This window comes from Sus scrofa, chromosome 15 (genome assembly GCF_000003025.6).
Source record: "Sus scrofa isolate TJ Tabasco breed Duroc chromosome 15, Sscrofa11.1, whole genome shotgun sequence".
NCBI lineage: Eukaryota > Metazoa > Chordata > Mammalia > Artiodactyla > Suidae > Sus > Sus scrofa.
Window position 1 is genome coordinate 101,337,514 of NC_010457.5, and position 21,929 is coordinate 101,359,442.

Genomic DNA, 21,929 nt, shown 5'->3' on the forward strand with positions numbered 1-21,929 from the left:
AAGCATTATCACATACGAACACCAATTAAAATGTTGCCTACACAGGCAGAAAGCAAACGCCCCCGAGTCTCTTTCCTAACGACATGGCCTTACACTGCCCTCACACCAACCTCACTGGGTAAGCACGGCAGGTACTGTATTAGACAATCATTAACAACAAGACTGACGGCCAGCAGGGATGGCAGGTCCGACCCAGCACTCACCGGTTTGGATAGTTACATAACTAACACCTAGAATTTCGGGCTTCCTCCCGCCCCCGGGCTGCGCTCATGTGGCGAGCCTCACGACCGGAAACAGCACCCAAGAGAACCGCGGCGGTTGACGAATCCGGGGAAGAGTTCCAGCGCGGGAAGGGGGGTGAGCGGTCACCGTGGACCTTACGTAAGGCGCCCAAGCGCGCGGCAGGAACTAGAGAGTGGCCGGCGGAAAGAGGTGGGTACCGATGGCCCTACGCCCCCTCTGATTGGCAGGAAGGATGACGAGCGCGTTTACAGGACGCCCTGCGGCAGTGGGAATGTGCGTCAGCTCTGCGCAATCTGGGAGGGAGAAGGGGCGTGTCTGGCGGCTCAGGGGGCCCGCCGATTGGCTGGAAGGCGCCGGCGCCGGGAAGGTCGGGCCCCGGGAAGGAGGGCGGTGCCGTCTGCCTGGTCCCAGAGGCGCACCGGCTTCGGTAAGATGTTTGTGGCAGCTCGGACAGGCCAGAGAACCTTGAGAAAGGTGGTCTCGGGATGCCGTCCAAAATCGGCGACAGCGACCGGAGTCCCGGCTCCTGCGCAGGGGCCTCCGCGGAACATCAGGTAATGAACAATGGGTTCGCCGCATTGGGGGTAGTTTTCCGCCCAGCCTTGCCGAGCAAAGGGACCGGGGTCATTTGGGGTGAAATAGGCGAGCCCGATGAGTTTCCCGGTCTCTGGAGAGAAAGGGTAGGTCTGCTGCCTTTGGGGCCGCGCGCATTCCCCGCCCGCCCCCCCGCGTTGGGCTGAGGCTCGCTGGCCTGTTCCGGATGCCCCGTCTGTTTGTAGTTCGTTGCCCTCGCGAGAGGCGGTGAATCATCCGCCTAGCGACTTTAGAAGCAGCTGATAAAGCAGCTCCGCGGAGGTGCCTTTGGGCTCTTCCGGGCCTACTTATGCTGCTCTCGGAAAGTTAACTGCAGCGCCAGAGTTGCGAGTTGATGGGTTTGTGGGAGTTTGTTGCCTGGCGGTGAGCGTGCCCAATGGCCAGACTTGCTTTCTCAGTTTCTTGTTAACAGTTTTTGCCCCCGGCCTTTGGTGCTTGCTAAACTCAATTGAAGCCGAAATAGGGGACTTGTGGATTTTGTTTTCCGTGCTGTTGGAGCTTAGCGATCCTGTAACACCTTGAGCCAGAATCTGCCTTCACTTTTCCTGGTTGTTGGGTTTTTTTTGTTAGGTGATGGAGGTGGAGACATGAAGGATTCCATACTTAGACCGCGTAGTTTCCATTTATTAATGACATTTTAATACATTATGCTCGAAAATTAAAATTAACGTTTAACATGAATTCCAGTTGTAAACTGTACAGGGTGGAGAGAGAAGGCACAAATTTGGATTCGCTCCAGAACTTTTAGATTCAATAAATTTTTTAAATACCAACAAGCCAAATTAGTAGCTTATTTTATTTCTACTGTTCTGCTTCATTTAGCAGAGTAACTATTACTAATTTTTATTGGTATACTACCACTTTAAAGCAAAGTGTATGAGTTTACTCAGAAAATGTTGTTAGTATTATTACTACCTTTAAAATTCACTGAACATATTTTTAAGGATTTTCAGGAACACATGACACCCTTAGTCTAAGAGATGAATCTACGGGATAAGTTCATTCATACAGTTCATGTATTTGATCCTTTTCCACAGTCATGCAGCATTTAGTTAACCATTTTCATTGACTTATCTTACATTACCTTTGGAAATAAACCCATCTAATTTTTATAAACAGCTTTAATTTTTCAAAAGCTTTTTCTTGTATTTTTGAAGCCATATTCTCAGGTATCCCCCTCATCTGCTGGCTGAGTGTTCTTCAACCATTCTTACCATTCTTTTTTTTTTTTTTTTTTTTTTTTTTTGGTCTCACCCACAGCATATGGAAACTCCCAGGCCAGGAGTCAAATCCCAGCCAAAGCTGTGGCAACACTGGGTCCTTAACCCACGATGTGACAGTGGGAACTCGTTCTCAGCCATTCTTTAATCTGATTTTCTCTTCCCAGTCAAACTGAAGAGTGTCAGTGTTCTTTAAGAAATGTTACTTATATGTAAATCAGGTTTTATATAACTTGAACTTTCACCAGGCCACTCGATTACTCTTAAAAAATAACTTGAAGACCTGATTTATGAACTAGCACCCTCTTACTTGGAACTCTTCAATAACTTCTCATTGAGAATAAATTCCAAGTCAAGCATAATTTCTCCTGACCCATAATCCTCAACACAGTCCAGTTCCAACCTTCTCTAACATTATTCCACGATCCTCTACCCCTAGCTTGCTCTACTACTGTTACACTATTAGTCTTTTTTTTTTTTTTCTTTTCTTTTTTTTGCTATTTCTTGGGCCGCTCCCGCGGCATATGGAGGTTCCCAGGCTAGGGGTCGAATCGGAGCTGTAGCCACCGGCCTACGCCAGAGGCACAGCAACGCAGGATCCGAGCCGCGTCTGCAACCTACACCACAGCTCACGGCAACACCGGATCGTTAACCCACTGAGCAAGGGCAGGGACCGAACCCGCAACCTCATGGTTCCTAGTCGGATTCGTTAACCACTGCGCCACAACGGGAACTCCACTATTAGTCTTTTTTAATGTCTGGATGTTGCACAGTTGTTTGCTTCGTACGTGGAATGCTTTATATCTACCTGTCCTCCTTCCATTTACATAAACACATATACATGTGTGTCTGTAAAAGCGAGAGAGATTATATGTATGTGCACATTTATTATGTACATAAATACGTTTTCCTCTTTTTGCATGGCTAACTCCTCCTTATCCATAAGTCTCAGCTGAAATATAACCCTGGGAGGACTTCCTAAACCACTCTGTCTAAAGGAGCTTCTGATTACATGTCTCCACACCCATTTCTGTTTTAGCACTTTTTTTGGATACTCAGCTAGACTGTTATCTTCATGTTTGTGTTAATCACCTTGTATCCCTAGGGCCTAGCACAGAATAGGAGCTCACTAAGCACGTGAACTAATGCGTGAATAGTAATGTAATACTATTAGAGTTGTGCAATAATCTTATTAGAGTTAAAGGCTAAAAAAAATTTTTTTTTGTCTTCTTAAGGCAGTAATCTTATTAGAGTTAAAGACTAAAATTTTTTTTTTTTTTTTTTTTTTTTTTTTTTTTGTCTTTTTAGGGCCGCACCCATGGCATATGGAGGTTCCCAGGCTAGGGGTCTAATCAGAGCTGTAGCTGATGGCCTACACCACAGCCACAGCCACACCAGATCGAGCTACATCTTCAACCTACACCACAGCTCCGGGCAGCTGATTAAAGGCTAAAATATTTAGGTGAATAAGAACCTACTAAGCATTTGAATTTAGAAGTACCCTAAACAATTAACATTTTAATTATATTGACCTATGTTTTTACATATACACAGTGAAATGCAGATTGGGAAGTAAAGGAAGACAGAGCAACAGTTCTCACAGGGCCACCAGATATCCATTTGGAGACCTGATTTCAAGTCTCATAGAGTAGATCCAAGAATTAAGGAACCCCTGTGGATCCAGCTGGGAAAACAGCCAGGGTAGATGAGTTGAAAATTGGATGATGAATATTTTAACAAGCCTAGAGGAAAAATGTGTTGTAATACATGACTGTGGACTGAAAGCCAACCTCTGGGAGAGATGCCTTTTGTGCTAGAAACTTCTAACTGTAAGCTGTTTTTTTGTGGTCTTTATGGTCCTTAAGAAGCTTATTTTGGGGAGCTCCTGTCATGGCACAGCGAAAATGAATCCCTCTAGTATCTGTGAGGATGCAGGTTCAATCCCTGGCCTAAGTGGGTCAGGGATCTGGTGTTGCCATGAGTTGTGGTATAGGTTACAGTCATGGCTCAGATCCTGTGTTGCTGTGCCTGTGGTATAGACCGGCAGCTGTAGTTCCATTTCAACCCCTATCCTGGGAACTTCCACCTGTCTCAGGCGAAGCCCTAAAAAGCAAAAAAAAAAAGCTTATTTTTGGAGTTCTCGTAGTACAGTGTGGTGTCATCACTGCAGCAGCTCAGGTCTCTGCCATCGTGTGGGTTCAATCCCCTGCCCAGGAAGCCAGGAAGTTCCACATGCCACGGGCGTGGCCAAAAAAAAGCTTATTTTTTTCGTGTGTGTGTGTGTGTGTGTGTGTGTTTCAGGAATATTCTAAGGTTGCAGAGCCTTCTAATTTATGATTGTAACTTTACCATCTCATAATCTCTATATAGTTTATGTTTCCTCTTAGTTGTCATTGTTACTCAATCAGGTAATTTTTGTCTTTTTAGATACTTAGCTTCCTGTGGTATACTGATGAACAGAACTCTTCCACTGCATTCCTCATTTTTGCCTAAGGAGATATATGCAAGAACCTTCTTCAGAATTGCTGCACCATTAATAAACAAAAGAAAAGAATATTCAGAGAGGAGAATTATAGGGTTTGTATATAATAATAGTTCTTCTAAGAGTATTTGTTCACAGTTTTCTATAGAATATAAGGCTTCTTTTTTTCTGGATTCTCTTCTTACAAACTAAGCTCTGATTTTCTAGCCCTTGCTGTTTTATAGATATTTGTTGAATGAATACAATTATATGGTAACTTTATAGGATAGATTTAAATCTTGACATATAAAGGAAGTAATTAGGACTTCCCTGGTGGCTCAGTGGGTTAAGGATTCGGCATTGTCACTGCTGTGGCAAGGGTTTGATCCCTGGCCCTGGAACTTGTGCATGACTCTGGGATGACCAGGAAAAAAAAAAAGAAGAAGTAATTAAACTGCTTATGACTTGGATTTTTGTACACTGTTCTTTTTTATAGTGGCAATGTTACTGATATATTAGGCCAAATATGTTTGTATAGCTTCATCATATACACACAGACATAAGTAAGTACATATAAACATGCTAAGAGGCCCCTATGATCTAGAGCAGAGGTTGGCAAACTTTTTCTATAAAGGGCCAATTAGTAAATTTGTCAGATTTGTGGACCATATGGTCTCTGTTGCAACTGCTCAATTCGGTCATTGTAGCCCCAAAGTAGCCGTAGACAATATGTAATAAATGGACATGACCGTGTTCTGATAAAACTTTTTTTTACAAAGCCAAGCATTGGACCGTGTTAGGCCCCTCATCTAGGGGTATATACAACAGAGTATAGAGACTCTGCAGTTCCGCTAAACCAGAAATATAGCACAGCAGTCCTTCACACTCTACAAGAGGGTCTTAATTCCCACCAGACCGTTAAGTATTACATGAATTCTTCTAAAAGTGCATTTCATTTTTTTCAGTTGCTTTTCCCCTTTCTAATTTGTCTGTGGTAAAGGACTTTCAGCATACTAATAACATTTGTTGAACCCGCATCCAAAATCAAATCGGAATCCTCAGGGATACTGGTCAGGTTTGTTTCTGCGGAACCAGAATGGCAACTCCCCAAAAGTTTCTTTCTCATTTAAAATGAAGTGAATGTTCTCAATCCATGGGTAGCGGTCTTTGAGTAGTGATTCAGGAACTCAGGCTCCATCCACCTCGTGGCTTTTTTAATTTCTTAGTGTTCAGAGTGTCTTTAAAAGATACACCTGGTTCTTGGAGTTCCTGTTTTGGCTCAGTGGTTAACGAATCCGACTAGGAACGATGAGATTGTGGGTTCAATCCCTGGCCTGCTCAGTGGGTTAAAGATCCAGTGTTGTTGTGAGCTGTGCTGTGGGTCGCAGGCGCTGCTTGAATCCCGTGTTGCTGTGGCTCTGGCATAGGTTGGCAGCTGCAGCTCCGATTAGACCCCTAGCCAGGGAACCTCCATATGCCCGGAGCAGCCCTAGAAAAGACCAAAAAAAAAAGAAAGAAAGAAAGAAAGATACACCTGGTTCTTAATCATTTGGGTCTGGAAGTGATACAGTGCTTACTCTCAGGTATTATTGGCAAGAACTAGTCTTGTGACAGTTATCTTAATACAAGGTGGGGGTCTGTGAATTGTAGCCTCCTGGTGGCCAGCAATTTCACCACAAAGCAGACCTAAATACTTGGGTAGGTAGACATCTTTGCCTCAGCTGTTATCTGTTAAAAAGAAATGCCGGAGTTCCCGTCATGGCGCAGTGGTTAACGAATCTGACTAGGAACCATGAGGTTGCAGGTTCAGTCCCTGCCCTTGCTCAGTGGGTTAAGGATCCGGCATTGCCGTGAGCTGTGGTGTAGGTTGCAGACGCGGCTCGGATCCCGAGTTGCTGTGGCTGTGGTGTAGGCCGGTGGCTACAGCTCCGATTCAACCCCTAGCCTGGGAACCTCCATATGCCGTGGAAGCGGCCCAAGAAATAGCAACAACAAAAAAGACAAAAAGACAAAAAAAAAAAAAAAAAAAAAAAAAGAAATGCCAATAAAAAGGAGAAATCAAATAGTGAATTGGTCCTACATTACTTTTGAATCACTAATAATATCCTCCTTTTACTGTGTAGTTGCTATGTGACAGCACTGATGGCTGCTCTGTATTTGTTTCATTTAGTTATCACAATAGACACAATAGACATGTGAATAGGTATTATTCCCATTTTAGAGATGAAGAAACTGAAGCTCAGAGAGATGATGTATGTTGTGTTGTGACTCTAAAGCTTATTTTTCCCACCATATTTACTCAATGCTTACTTGCTTCCTTATTTCTCATACCAAAATAATTTTTATTACAAATTACTCTTATCTCATAATCTTCATCTTCCCCCATATTTGACATAAACACATAGCGATCATTTATTTAGTGCTTAGTAAGCATTATGCCAAAGCTATTTTCAGTTAACCCTTGAAAGAACCCTATAGAGGTGTTTTTCAATTATGGATGAAGGAAACGAAATTGAAAGGTTAAGCAGCCTACTCAGGGTCACATGACTTACTATGTTTTAGAGGTGTGGGTTTTTGGGTTTTTTTGGTTTTTTTTGGCCGCACCCGCAGTGTGTGGAAGTTCTTGGGTGGCACAGCAGCAACCCCAGTCCCTGGGCCACAAGGAAGCACCTAGAGTTGATACTTGAACACAGTCCTTTCTGATTACAAAATCCATCCCCTTGACTGCTATACTCTATTACTTTCTCAGTCATTGTGGACTATTGTTATGGCAGTTAGCTTCCAGACCACAAGGTTTCATACTTTTTCACCGGACTTATTTTGGCATTTACTTCCAAGTGTCTGAGAACATGGAGAGGGTAGGTTTATTTCCCCTTTCTCTTTTTTTTTTTTTTTTTTTTTTTTTTTGGTCTTTTTGCTATTTATTGGGCCACTCCCACGACATATGGAGGTTCCCAGGCTAGGGGTCGAATTGGAGCTGTAGCTGCCAGCCTACACCACAGCCACAGCAACTCGGGATCCGAGCCGCCTCTGCGACCTACACCACAGCTCACGGCAATGCCGGATCCTTAACCCACTGAGCAAGGCCAGGGATGGAACCGGCAACCTCATGGTCCCTAGTCAGATTCATTAACCACTGCGCCACGATGGGAACTCCTATTTCCCCTTTCTATAATGAATCATAAAGGCCAGTTTAACCATAAGAATGTATATATGTATGTGTGACTGGGTCACCTTGCTATACAGTAGAAAATTGAGAGAACACTGTAAACCAGCTATAATGGAAAAAAAAATTTTTTTTAAAGTTCAGTCAACCATATTTAAATACTCATTCTGTCATCTAAAAATACCCTTTTTAAGTTTAGATTGTGATTTTTTTTATTATATCATTTTGAGGTAAATTAAGTTTTAACAGTATTGTGTCTTTATAACCAAGAATAATATGTGTCTGCCTCTCATTATTTGTCTTTTATATGTATCCACAGTTTTGTTTTGTTTGTTTTGTCCTTTTTTTTCTTTTTTTTTGTCTTTTTTTTTTTAGGGCCACACCTGAGGCATATGGAGGTTCCCAGGCTAGGGTCAAATCGGAGCTGAAGCCACAGTAATGCAGATCCGACCTGTATGTGTGACTTACACCACAGCTTATGGCAATGCTGGATCCTTAACTCACCGAGTGAGGCCAGGGATCAAACCTCCTCTTGGATGCTAGTTGGTTCGTCAACCGCTGAGCCATGACAGGAACTCCATATCCACAGTATTTTTATTGTTTGGTTTTACATTTAAACCCTGAAGGTTTTTTTGTTGAATTTATTTCCAGGTATTTTGCATTTTTGTGCTGCCATTTTCTACTTGCTATTGTTAGTATAGAGATGTTATTCATTTTTATGTATTCCATAACAGGCTATCTAGCTGAATTTGATTCTCTTGTGAATTGATTGATAGTCATATCACCTGCCAATTTATAGTTTTGCCTAATTCTTTTCTATACATGTGCCTCATATTTCATGTTGTGATTTAATTACTTTGACTAATACTTTCAGAAGAATATTAAATAATGGTGGTGGTCAACATCTTTGTTATCTTTTTGTGGGGGGGGCCCTGGCCCGTGGCATTCAGAAGTTCCCTGAGCATGGTTCAGACCTCTACCACAGCAGTGACCCAAGCCACAGCAGTGACACACCAGATCTCTAACCTGCTAGGCCACCAGGGAATTCTTATTTCTGAAAGGAATGCTTCTGCCATTTTACTATCTCTGGAAGGAATCATATAATGTTTTTGTTTTGGCTAATTAATATGGTATAATAGGGAGTTCCCGTCGTGGCTCAGTGGTTAACGAATCCAACTAGGAACCATGAGGTTGCGGGTTTGATTCCTGGCCTTGCTCAATGGGTTAAGGATCCAGCGTTGCCGTGAGCTGTGGTGTAGGTTGCAGATTCAGCTCAGATCCTGAGTTGCTGTGGCTCTGGCGTAGGCTGGCGGCTACAGCTCCGATTAGACCCCATGCCTGGGAACCTCCATATGCCGTGGGAGCAGCCCAAGAAATGGAAAAAAGACCAAAAAAAAAAAAGTTATAATAATGTAATTCTTAGTATTAAACCATTTATACATCCTTATATGAGTTGCATTTGATTGTTGTATTTTTTACAAAATATATTGCTGGATTATATCTGCTGGTATTTTCCTTAAGTTTTTCATTATTACTCAGAGGTGATATGGGTCCATATATATATATATATATATATATATATATATATGTGTGTGTGTGTGTGTATATATGTATATGTACACACATGTAATATTTATATATTTTTTTGACTATGCCCACGGCATGCAGAAGTTCTGGGGCTAGGGATCAAACTCCAACCATACCAGCGACCCATGGCACTGCAGTGACAATGCTGAATCCTTAACCCACTGAGCCCCCGGGGAATTCCTGTAGACTGTGAGTTTGGGGTTGGCAGGATGTTAAGCTGGCTCATAAAAAGAATGAAAGTTTTCCTTTTTTTGTGTGTGTTACAATTTTTTTTTCTTATTTATAAGATTGTTACAAATTTGTATAAAAATTTAATGATATAGAAATGTATATGTACTAAAAGAGTCTATTTTTACTCTACTTTTTCCTAAATTAACAACTGGTAACTGTTTGCTCTGTATCTGACATTTTAAAATTTATTTTCATTATAGACAGTCTGTGAACATAGTAATTATTTTCAAGGAAAAAATCAGATGTTTAAAATTGAGGAAAAATAATATACACTTTAAATTTTTCTCAAATAGACACAGAATCTTACATATCCTGTTTGCGCTAAGGTGCCTTTTCTCATGCACAATGTATTGTAAACCTCTTTTCTCCAAAGTATACAGTTAACCCTGGAAAAATGAGGGGTGGGGATGGGGTTAGGGGCTCAGACCCCTACGCAGTAAAAAAATTTACATATAGCTACTCTGTCTCAAAGACAAAGGAATTAACAAATGACTCACTCAAAGCAGGAAGCTAAAACAATTTGGATAAAATAAACACTTACAGCCTAGCTGTGTTGATTCCATGTGTTGTGATCTCCAATTGAACACAAACTTCCCTGTCCATACCCGCCCCTGCACTTAATCTAAAGATCTCTAAACGAGGAGTTCTCTAATGGCTCAACAGGTTAAGGATCAGGCATTGTCACTGCAGTGACTCAGGTTACCCCTGTGGCTTGGATTCCATCCCAGGCCCGGGAACTTCCACATGCAACAGGTGTGGCCCCAAAAAAGGGAAAAAACAGATCTGTAAGATGAAAATACAAGTACTTTTTTTTTTTAATTTTTTTTTGCTTTTTTAGTGCTGCACCTGTGGCATATGGAAGTTCCCAGGATAGGAGTTGAATTGGAGCTGCAGCTGCCAGCCTATGCCATAGCCACAGCAATGCTGGATCCAAGCCACGTCTGTGACCTACACTACAGCTCAGGTCAACAAAGGATCCTTAACACTGAGTGAAGCCAGGTATCAAACCTGCATCCTCATGAGTACTAGTTGGGTTCTTAACCTGATAAGCCACAATGGGAACTCCAAGTACTATATATATATATATATTTTTTTTTTTTTTTTCCCACTGTACAGCAAGGGGGTCAGGTTATCCTTACATGTTTACATTACAATTACAGTTAGTACTATATTTTTTGAAAAAAATTTTTGTGTAAGTGGGACCCACAGAGTCCAAACTTGGATGTTTGATCTTAATCCCTTGAAATAACTGAATAGAGCTCACAGTATGAGTGCATCATAATTCATCAACCAGGAGTTCCCTGTGGTTCAGCATGTTAAGGATGTAGCATTGTCACTACTGTGGCTAAGGTCACTGCTGTGGATCAGGTTTGATTTCTGGCCCAGGAACAAAAAGGAAAAAAAATTCAATAACCATTTATTATATTAAGCAATTAATGTTTATCAAGTAATAAACATTTGGGTTGCTTCTGGTTTTTTTCTCTCAAACTCTCAATTTGTAAATGCTGGTCACTATTTAAAATTTTAAAAACCACATCTGCAAGCCAGATCCAATCTGGCTACCACATTTTCACCTCTGCTATACGCATATGTTTAGCTCCCTTTTATTTTCTGTGTTGCTTTGAAGACATTCATCCCAGAATGTGGTTCAATATGTGTGCCAAATGCTTTATTGCCTTATACGTAATAGGTTTATTACTGTTCAATTTAAAGTGTATATACCATATAACTGTATAAGTAGGTGCAGCTAACACCTTTCCTTCTTTTAAAAAAAGATATTCTATGCAGGAAATGTATGACGTAGTATCGGGAATGGAAGATTACAAGCATTTTGTGCCTTGGTGCAAAAAATCAGATGTAATATCAAGGAGATCTGGATACTGCAAAACACGATTAGAAATTGGGTTTCCACCCGTATTGGAGCGCTATACGTCAGTAGTAACCTTGGTGAAACCACATTTGGTAAAGGTAATGGTTTTGTTTTTTGTCGTTTTTAAATATTCCTCAAATATTGATTATATCAAATGGGTTAAAGTATAATAGCAGTGGGGGTTCTCACTGTGGCTCAGTGGGTTAAGAATCCAACTGCATGGTTAACGAATCCGACTAGGAACCATGAGGTTGCGGGTTCGGTCCCTGCCCTTGCTCAGTGGGTTAACGATCCGGCGTTGCCGTGAGCTGTGGTATAGGTTGCAGACGCGGCTCGGATCCCGCGTTGCTGTGGCTCTGGCGTAGGCCGGTGGCTACAGCTCCGATTCAACCCCTAGCCTGGGAACCTCCATATGCCGTGGGAGCGGCCCAAGAAATAGCAGCAACAACAACAACAACAACAACAACAAAAAAGAATCCAACTGCAGTGTCTTGGGTCACTGTGGAGGCCTAGGTTCAATCCCCAACCAGGTGCAGTGGGTTAAACATGAGCACTGAAGAGATTAAAGGTTAGAAAGCAGTGGGTCAGGCCCAGACTTTCAGGAAAACTGCAACCATGGAGGCCTCTAGAAATAAAGAATATGGAGTTTCTACTGTGGCTCAGTGGGTTAAGGACCTGATATAGTCTCCATGAGGACGTGGGTTTGATCCCTGATCTTGATCATTGGGTTAAGGATCCAGTGTTGCTGAAAGCTGTAGTGTAGGAGGCAGATGTAGCTTGGATCTGGTGTCGCTGTGGCTATGGCGTAGGCCTCGGCCTGCAGCTGAAGCTCCAATTCACTCCTGTCCTGGGAACTTCCATATGCCACAGGTACAGCCTTAACAAGAAAAGAGAATAGTAAGAGAAAAGGGAGACTAAACGTGATTGATAGAAGGTCTTTGGGGAGGAAAGAAGAATTAGAATTGTGCTAGGAAGAGCTCTCTAGTGGCACAGCAGATTAAGGATTCAGTGTTGTCACTACAGTGGCTTGGGTCACTGCTGTGCTTGGGTTTGATACCTGGCCTGGAGCTTCCACATGCTACAGGCATGGCCCAAAAAAAAGGAGTTGTGCTAGGGATCTGTGCCAGATAAATTACAAATGTTTTAGCCATCTCATAGTGATGAAATAAAACAGGCATTATACCCATTTTACAGATTAGGGAAATATGGTACATGGGATTAACTTGTTCAGGATCATTTATAAGTGCCGGAGCAGCAAATAAACTTCCAGATAGTCACTCCATGTTTTGCTGTGGGATGAGAGGTGAGATGGGATGAGAGAACTCTTAGGTAGCACAGTGAGTGAAAGAGAAAACAAATAGCAGTCTTGGGGATTCCAGGAGAAAGGAAAATGGCTCATATTGGCAATAGATCACTTCCTAGTACAAAGTTAACAATGAGGTATTTTTATCACCTGTGCTCTTTCCTATAAAAAATACTTACTTTTCAAATAAATCATCCTCAATTATAGATTCTAGACAATCAAAATTGTATTTTACTGTGGTTTTATTCTTTTCATTTTGTTCTAGGCATCCTGTACAGATGGGAAGCTCTTTAATCACTTAGAGACTGTTTGGCGTTTTAGCCCAGGTCTTCCTGGCTACCCAAGAACTTGTACTTTGGATTTTTCAGTAAGTTCCTTATTAAGCCTTTATTTGTTCCAAATAGCAGATAAAGTTGGTAAAGAAGGAGTAATCCATTTTTATTAGAACCCAGATGTCATAAGTAATAACCTCTATGCATAGCAATTACTGAAAGACTTTTTTTTTGTTTTGTTTTGTTTTGTTTTTTAGGGCCATACCTGAGGCATATGGAAGTTTCCAGGCTAGGGGTCGAATTGGAGGTATGGCTGCCAGCCTAGGCCACAGCAACATGGGATCCGAGCCACACCTGCAACCTACACCACAGTTCACGACAATACCAGATCCCCAATCCACTGAGCAAGGCCAGGGATCAAACTTGCAAAAGAGTTTTTTTTAAATCTCAAACTTCTGAGTATTGAATACCTTTTTCTGCACTGACTTTATAAGAAAAGATGCTAACGATTTTTGATCTTTTCCTATTTTTTTTTTTTTTTTTAATTTTTACTTTTCGTCTTTTTTTGTCTTTTCTAGGGCCGCACCCACGGTGTATGGAGGTTCCCAGGCTAGGGGTCGAATAGGAGCTGCAGCTACCGGCCTACACAAGAACCACAGCAATGCCAGATCCGAGCCACGTCTGCGACCTACACCACAGCTCACAGCAATGCTGGATCCTTAACCCACTGAGCAAGACCAGGGATTGAACCTGCAACCTCATGGTCCCTAGACAGATCGTTAACCACTGAGCCACAAGGGAACTACCTATTCTATTTCTTGAAACCTTGAATAACCATTTCTCCTCTATTTTCTAATTTTTACAAGTCCATAGATTATAAGACACATGCTGTTACTACTACTAGTTTTTTTTTTTTTAATGGCTGCACCCACAGTATATGGAAATTCCCAGGCTGGGGGTTGAATGGGAGCTTCAGCTACTGGCCTACACCACAGGCAGAGCAATGCCAGATCCGAGCCATGTCTGCAACCTACACCGTAGCTCATGGCAACACCAGGCACTTAACCCACTGAGCAAGGCCAGGGATTGAACCTGCATCCTCATGGATGCTAGTCGGGTTTGTTAACCTGCTGAGCCACAACTGGAACTTCATACTAGCTTAGTAACAGTTTAACACCTAGTGAAATCTAGGCATTGGTCTGCATCTTATGATTTGCAGACATACAGTGCAAAGAAAAAAATATTTTTAAATCTAAGGACTATGGTATTTTCTTGTTCATGTCACCTTAGCTGTAGAAAACTTAAAGCCATGTGTGTGGCCTTTTCTTTATCATAACATATGAGTTCTTCCCTATGTTTACATGTAAGTTGTTCCTTGTGTTTGCAACTCAGGCTTACATTTTAAGAAATTATAATTTTGAGTAAATTACTGGATGCTGTTCTCAGCTTTCATTTGGAAATTAGTGGACGTTAATGGGACAGGTGGGGAAATTTGAATGAGGCTTCTATAAATTAGATGATAGCATTATTGTATAGTAATATTAACTCCCTTTGTTAATTTCCTAGTTTTAATTGCACTGTGGTTATATAAGACATTGAAGATAAGAGAATCTGAGTACTGAACACATGAGAAATCTTGGTACTATTTTTGTAACTTTTTTCTAAATCAAATTATTTTAATAAAAAATTAAAACTTTTAGTTTCCATTGTGGCTCAGTGGTAACGAATCCGACTAGGAACTATGAGTTTGCAGGTTTGATCCCTGTCCTTGCTCAATGGGTTAAGGATCTGGCATTGCTGTGAGCTGTGGTGTAGGTCACAAATGCTGCTCAAATCCTGCATTGCTGTGGCTGTGTCGTAGGCCAGCAGCTGTGGTTCCAATTGGACCCCTAAGCCGGGAACCTCCATATGCCACGGGTGTGGCCCTAAAAAAAAAAAAAAAAATTAAAACTTTTAAAAGTTAGTGAATATTTGATCCTTAAAATATTTCTTAAACTGGTTGCCTTGAATTCTATCTTGAGGGGACATAAATCAAATTCTAAACTACTGTCTACTTTAAGACTGAACCACCTTCACCATCTGTTTTGTGGCTCAGTCTCATCTTTCTGTTGCTACTTCTCATGGGAATACCTCATCATAAGGGTCACTTCCCTTCCTTCTTTCCTTTTGGGAGGTAAGTAGCTCTTAAGGAGGCAGATTAGTAAGAAGCCAGAGTGAGAGTTCCCTGGTGGCACAGCATGTTAAGGATCCAGCATTGTCACTGCATTAGCTCGGGTCAGTGCTGTGTCATGGATTTGATCCCTGGTCCAGGAACTGCCAAGGTGTGGCCAAAAAAAAAAGGCCAGAATGACTAGAGTGATAAACATGGTATTTGGCAAAGCTTTTTTCCAGTTTTCTTTAATAAAAGCAGGCTCCTTTCCCTGAAATGAGATTCATTGGCCTTGTTTACTTAAGCATAAGTAGCTTAAGTAACTTGTGGGGAGTTCCCGTTGTGGCAAAGTGGAAAGAATCCAACTAGTACCCATGAGGGTGCGAGTTTGATCCCTGGCCTTGCTCAGTGAGTGGGTCAGCAGTCAGGTGTTGCCGTGACCTGTGGTGTAGGTCGCAGAGGCGGTTCAGATCCTGCGTTGCTGTGGCTGTGGTGTAGGCCAGTGGCTACAGCTCCTATTAGACCCCTAGCCTGGGAACCTCCATATGCCTCAGGTGCAGCCCTTAAAAAAAAAGACAAATAAATAAATAAATAGACCCATATAGCTCTGCCTTCAGTACTGGTCAAGAAGCCCATTTCATAGTGTGAACACACCACCCTAAGTAGAAATTTAGTAAAAGAAAGATACTTCTAGGAGTTCCTGTCATGGCGCAGTGGTTAACGAATCCGACTAGGAACCATGAGGTTTCAGGTTCAATCCCTGGCCTTGCTCAGTAGGTTAAGGAACCGGCGTTGCCGTGAACTGTGGTGTAGGTTGCAGATGCGGCTTGGATCTCAAGTTGCTGTGGCTCTGGCGTTGACCGGCGGCTACAGCTCCGATTAGATCCCTAGCCTGGGAACCTCCACATGCTGAGGGAGCAGCCCTAGAAAAGGCAAAAAGACAGAAAAGAAATATATTTCTAAAATAATTATTAATATTTTCCCACAGATTTCTTTTGAATTTCGATCACTTCTGCACTCTCAGCTTGCCACATTGTTTTTTGATGAAGTTGTGAAGCAGATGGTAGCTGCTTTTGAAAGAAGAGCATGTAAACTGTATGGTCCAGAAACAAGTATACCTCGGGAATTAATGCTTCATGAAGTTCATCACACATAAGAGAAAAGGAAATGGTTGCCTACTTGTAACTAGTTTATTCACTTTTAGGAAGTGCTTTCATCATTTTGCTTTCAGAAGGCAGAAAGCATTTGTCAAACACAGCTTTGATTATAAACCTGTACTTTGCACTTGGAATATGGAACCACATGTACATAGAATTCAATCAAGTGTAATTCAGAATAATGTGTATATTAGCATATTTACAGTAATGGGATGTCATCGCTATTGTTAGAATACTGACATCACTTTTCTGAGCAGAAATTGAAACTGTAAATTTAACCTTTTAATTATCACCTCACCTGAAAAGGTTGGTTGAGATACTCACGCAGCATGTATTATATTAACCATGTCATGTTTAAGTTATTAAATTCAGATTATTTATAACTTATTATCTTAGGGCCTGCCTCATGTCTTCTAGGGTATTTGAGTAATCATCCTATATTTAAAGTTAAAACTTTGACTTAAAAAACACTGTTAATGAAAGTTCCCTAGCGCTTTTCTTATTTTCAAATTGGTCTTATGGGTAGTAGTAGAGAATTCCATGCTGTTCTGAGGCTAGCTTCCAGGTAAACAGTGATTTTTTTTTTCTTTTTTTCTTTCTTTCTTGGTGAGTGGTCCAGAGTTTTAAGCTACTTTTCTCAAAGTTTCAACCCTTTCCCAGGTACTTTGACTACTATTTCAGTAATGTTGATTGTGTGTCAAGTTTTGTCTACAGCAGTGGGCAATAGATGAAGGAAGTCGGTTGATATGTCTCCAACACCATGCATTCTGATTTTCTATTTATTGTGTATACTCACTTTCAATAATGTATTTCCAACTGATATTTTTGTAAACAAATCAGTGTAAGGACTGAAGTGGTAACTTAATAAAGTTAATTTGTTTATTTTTTGTACAGTTATTTTGGTTATTGAAGTATTCCTGTATTGTCTAAATATACATGTACAATTGACATAGTAAAGTTTAATTATTGCATTTTATGTCTTAAAATACTTTCACAGAAAACAAATCTGGGCAAAACTCAGTCTTCTTTTCATCAGTATTGACTCCCTTCACTCCATACTCAACAACTCTCTTGCATTAATTACCCCTTCCCTTGTCTCTTCAGACCTACAAGGGACCTCAGTAGTTAGTTCCCTACATAAATGCATGTTTGCATCAGTTTGTTCAATAAATTTGTTTTGAGTAGCTGCCTTCTGCACTTTGTATAGACAGTGTGTATACAGTGGTCAAGGATTCATTCTCACATGGAGCTTGGTTGTGCCTTCACGCAGGTGAGAGTATTTTTCCACTTACAAATATGGTATCTTCCCCAGAGCATAAGTAGTTCATATATAATTGTGTACATTTTCTTTTTTTTCTTTTTTTTCTTTTTTTTGTCTTTTTGCCTTTTCTAGGGCCACTCCCTCGGCATACGGAGGTTCCCAGGCTAGGGGTTTAATTGGAGCTGTAGCCGCCAGCCTATGCCAGAGCCACAGCAATGCCAGATCCGAGCTGCATCTGCAAAGTACACCACAGCTCACGGCAACGCCAGGTCCTTAACCCACTGAGCAAGGCCAGGGATCAAACCCGCAACCCCATGGTTCCTAGTTGGATTCGTTAACCACTGTGCCACAATGGGAACTCTAACTCCTACATTTTCAATATAACACATTTTTTTGTAAGTGGAGAAAGATCCAGATACCTTCTTTTTTCACTATATGGTACTACTTTTAATGGAAATAAGAACTTGTACTTTAGCACTAATCTTAGAAATTCCATAAGTAACTTATTAGTTGGACCTAACTGGACTGATACTATGATAGTATGTAGATGGGTTTGTTTTTTTGGATTTTTTTGCTTTTTAGGGCCACATCCTCAGCTCAGGGAAGTTCCCAGGTTAGGGGTCGAATCAGAGCTACAGCTGCCAGCTTACTCCATGACCACAGCAATGCTAGATCCGAGCTCCTTCTGCAACCTACACCACGGCTAAAAGTAACACCGGATCCTTAACCCACTGAGCAGGGCCAGGGATCGAACTTGCTTTCTCATGGATACAGGTCGGATTCGTTTGCACTGAGCCACAATGGAAACTCCGTGTAGATGGTATTTTGGTGAGAGAACCCAGGAATATCCCAATATTGCCTTGATCTGAACATCCCTTTAACCCATGAGGTTCCCCAAGTATAGTCAGAACACAAGTCTTGATGAGTGATAGGGATGACCTAGGCATTGTAGCTCCAATATCTATGCGCCTGTGTTTGTTCTAAGACTATGACCTGTGTACTTAAAATTTGGCATCTCTGCTTTATGTATCACGAAAGGGGAAACACCACCTTTATAAAACTTAAGTCAAAGTGGCATCTGGTTAGTGGAATCTCAGTGGAAGACTGACGAGATAGGACTTGCTAGATAAGATTTTTATCTCTGTGGAAAGAAACTTAGAAGAGAAACTTCCTCCCTCCCTTGGTTTTTGCCTGATTGCGTGGGGACGTGAAATTTGCGTGATTCCAAAAGCAATTTGGAACCCTAACTTTAAGAACTGAATGGACCACTAATGGTTATGTGCAATAACTGACCTGTAGTGTGTAAATCACTTAGATATTCAGTTACTTGCAGCCACTCCTTCATCCTGCTCCAGTCTGAACTGATTTCCAGCCTGTTGTGCAACTGTAATCCTAGGGCTCCCCGGCAATCATTCCAGAATTTCTCTTCACTTCTCTCCCGAGGTTATTATTTCCTAAATCTTTTGGCTTCCTTTTTTTTTTTTTTTTTTTTTTCCTTTTTATCTCTAGTCTCAAAATGCTGAAGAAATCCTCTAGTGGCTTCCTGACAAGGGGCAAATGGGAGCTAAATTTTTAGAATCCTTGAGTATCTAAAGATGTCATAGTTTTATTTATTTATTTTCTTTAGGGCTGCACCCACGGCACATAAAAGTTTCCAGTTTAGGGGTTGAATCAGAGCTGCAGCTGCTGGGATCCAAGCCGTGTTTGCAAACTACACCACAGCTCACAGCAACACCAGATCACTGACCCATTGAGACCAGGGATTGAACTCGCGTCCTCATGGATACTAGTTGTTTCTGCTGCGCCACAAGGGGAACTCCAAGATGTCATTGTTTTATACACACATTTGATGGAGTATAGAACTCTATATTAAAAGTACATTCCTCCCCCACCCCCTCCCAAATTTGAAGACCTGGCTTCATTGTATTCTGGCACCTGGTGCTTCTCTTACTAAATCTAATGCCATTCTTATTCCCAGTTCTTTGTTTAGTTGATCTGTCTGCCTTGTTGCCTGTCTTAATTGGGCTGGGCATCACGTGAACCCTTTTAGGCACAGGCTCACTTCCTAAATCCTGGGAATGTTTTTGAATTGTTTGATAATTTCCTCCTATCCACATTCTCTGGTTCTTTCATTCAAGAATTCCTAAGTAATTACACATTTTTTCTTATATTAAATCTTTATCTTTTTTCCTCCTTTATTTTCCAGCCACACCCACAGTATATAGATGTTCCCAGGCCAAGGGAGCAAACCACGATGCAGCAGTAATCAGAGCCACTGCAGTGACTATGCTGGATGTTTAATCCACTGAGCCACCCAGGGAACACCAGTCCTGCCTTTTAGATTTCAAGTCTATCTTCCAGTCCTTTCAGTTAACATTTCCCATAGTTTTAATTTCCAAGAATTTTTTTTTTTTTTTTTGTCTTTTGTCTTTTTAGGGCCACACCTGCGGCATATGGAGGTTCCGAGGCTAGGGGTCAAATCAGAGCTGTAGCTGCCAGTCACAACCACAGCAACTCAGGATCCAAGCTGTGTCTGCGACCTACACACACAGCTCACAGCAACGCCAGATCTTTAACCCACTGAGTGAGGCCAGGGATCAAACCTGAAACCTCATCATTCCTAATCGGATTCGTTTCCACTGTGCCAAAGCAGGAACTCCAAGAATTCTTTTCTAATTGCTCTTTTTTTTATAGCTTTCTTCTTTATGGAAACAAGATCTCATCTTCATGACACTAAATTGATTATGATTTTAAGCTTTCCTTAGGTCCCTTTTAGTTTTTGCTATTTTATTCACACTGAAGGATTCTTTGACTAATGACTCTTGTCCATTAATGTTTAAGGCAAGGTTCTAAACAGTGTATTAGAATTAAAATGGGAGTTCCCGTCGTGGCGCAGTGGTTAACGAATCCGACTAGGAACCATGAGGTTGCAGGTTCGGTCCCCGCCCTTGCTCAGTGGGTTAACGATCCGGCGTTGCCGTGAGCTGTGGTGTAGGTTGCAGACGCGGCTCGGATCCCGCGTTGCTGTGGCTCTGGCGTAGGCCAGTGGCTACAGCTCCGATTCAACCCCTAGCCTGGGAACCTCCATATGCCGCGGGAGTGGCCCAAGAAATAGCAACAACAACAACAAACAAAGACAAAAAAACAAAAAAACAAAAAAAAAAAAGAATTAAAATGGAGTGGTGTTCCCCTCGTGATGCAGTGGAAACGAATCCCACTAGCAACCTCCATATGCTAAAGGTGCCGTCCCTAAAAAGCCAAAAAAAAAAAAAAAAAAAAAAAATAGAATGCCACATGTTGATAGCCTTTATCCCTGCAGTTTCTCTTTTTGCCACTTGAACCCCTCTGTTATTGTTTCTAACTGGATCAAGTTAACAAAGAGGAGTTCCCGTCATGGAGCAGTACAGTAGAAACGAATCCAACTAGGAACCATGAAGTTGTGGGTTCGATCCCTGGCCTCCCTCATTGGGCTAAAGGATCTGTTGTTGCCGTGAGTTCTGGTGTAGGTCGCAGATGCGGCTTGGATCCTGAGTTGCTGTGGTTGTGGTATAGGCCAGCAGCTGTAGCTCCAATTTGACCCCTAGCCTGGGAACCTCCACATGCCGCAGGTGCAGCCCTAAAAAGCAAAGAAAAGAAAAAGAGAGGAAACCAAAAAAACAGCAACAAAATAAGCAAAATTATTTCTAGGTGCTGGATTTCAAATGACAAGTGACAGGCTCTTATTTTTTTTTTTTTTGGCTGCCCTGTGGTACATGGAGTTCCGGGGCCAGGAACCAGATCCGCTGAGCTGCAGTTGCAATGACCTAAGTCACAGCTGCAACAATGCCAGATCCATAACCCACTGTGTCAGGCTGGGGATTGAATCTGCATCCCAGCACCCCCAAAACCACCAATCCCATTGTGCCACAGCAGTAACTTAAGTGATGTTGGCTTTTGATCTGGAATACACTTTTTCATTATATTTCTGTCCAAACCATTCATGATAAGGAAAGCAAGAACTCTTGCCTCAATGCCTAGTTTACAACAGACCTCTTAGTAGCAACCCCAGGAATAAACTGAGCAAGAGACTGGAGTTCCTTCCTAATAAGCAGATGCAGATTGTATAGCTCCAAGACTACATTCTTGTCACAGGTTTAGGAAAACACTAGCTGTTGCACCAGAACTTGTCCTTCAATTTTATAGTGCAGTAAATCTAGAAAGCAATGTTCTATCTTGCAAATTAGTATCTGTCCCTAACATGCACATGCAGCTACTTTGTCATACTTATATGCTGCATTATCTAATAAAGACCAAGTACACTGAGAGGTCAAGTGTTTTAACCCAAACCCTTGATTCCACAGCAACCTGAGCCACTGTAGCTGGATTCTTAACCCACTTTTGCAACGGCAGGGACTCCCAATATTTGTTTTTTTTAT

At 41.7% G+C, this 21,929-nt stretch overlaps 2 protein-coding genes across 9 annotated transcripts in view; one reads left to right on the plus strand and one right to left on the minus strand.

Annotated features, from left to right (window-relative positions):
- SF3B1 (splicing factor 3b subunit 1) overlaps positions 1–505 on the minus strand; it is a 63,051-nt gene extending 62,546 nt beyond the window's left edge. For 3 of the 8 annotated variants that reach the window (XR_002339209.1, XR_002339208.1, XR_002339207.1), the window contains exon 1: positions 204–406. The gene's annotated coding sequence lies outside the window, so the exon portion shown is untranslated. Of the gene's footprint in view, positions 1–203 lie in introns of all 8 variants that reach the window. The other 5 variants (XR_002339211.1, XR_002339210.1, XM_001928794.4 and 2 more) reach the window with 5 other exon arrangements.
- COQ10B (coenzyme Q10B) lies at positions 499–17,201 on the plus strand. The gene is made up of 5 exons (XM_001928774.5): positions 499–797; positions 4,485–4,634; positions 11,278–11,470; positions 12,941–13,042; positions 16,085–17,201. Exons 1-5 carry the CDS (start codon positions 676–678, stop codon positions 16,250–16,252), a joined length of 735 nt encoding a protein of 244 aa, XP_001928809.1. The 5' UTR covers positions 499–675; the 3' UTR covers positions 16,253–17,201.

Excerpts from the sequence above, each read along its gene's own strand:
- COQ10B (XM_001928774.5), top strand. The coding sequence starts at position 676 with ATGTTTGTGGCAGCTCGGACAGGCCAGAGAACCTTGAGAAAGGTGGTC. Across the intron at positions 4,635-11,277 it reads TCAGAGAGGAGAATTATAGG|ATATTCTATGCAGGAAATGT; the intron begins GTTTGTATATAA and ends TTTTAAAAAAAG. Across the intron at positions 11,471-12,940 it reads TGAAACCACATTTGGTAAAG|GCATCCTGTACAGATGGGAA; the intron begins GTAATGGTTTTG and ends ATTTTGTTCTAG.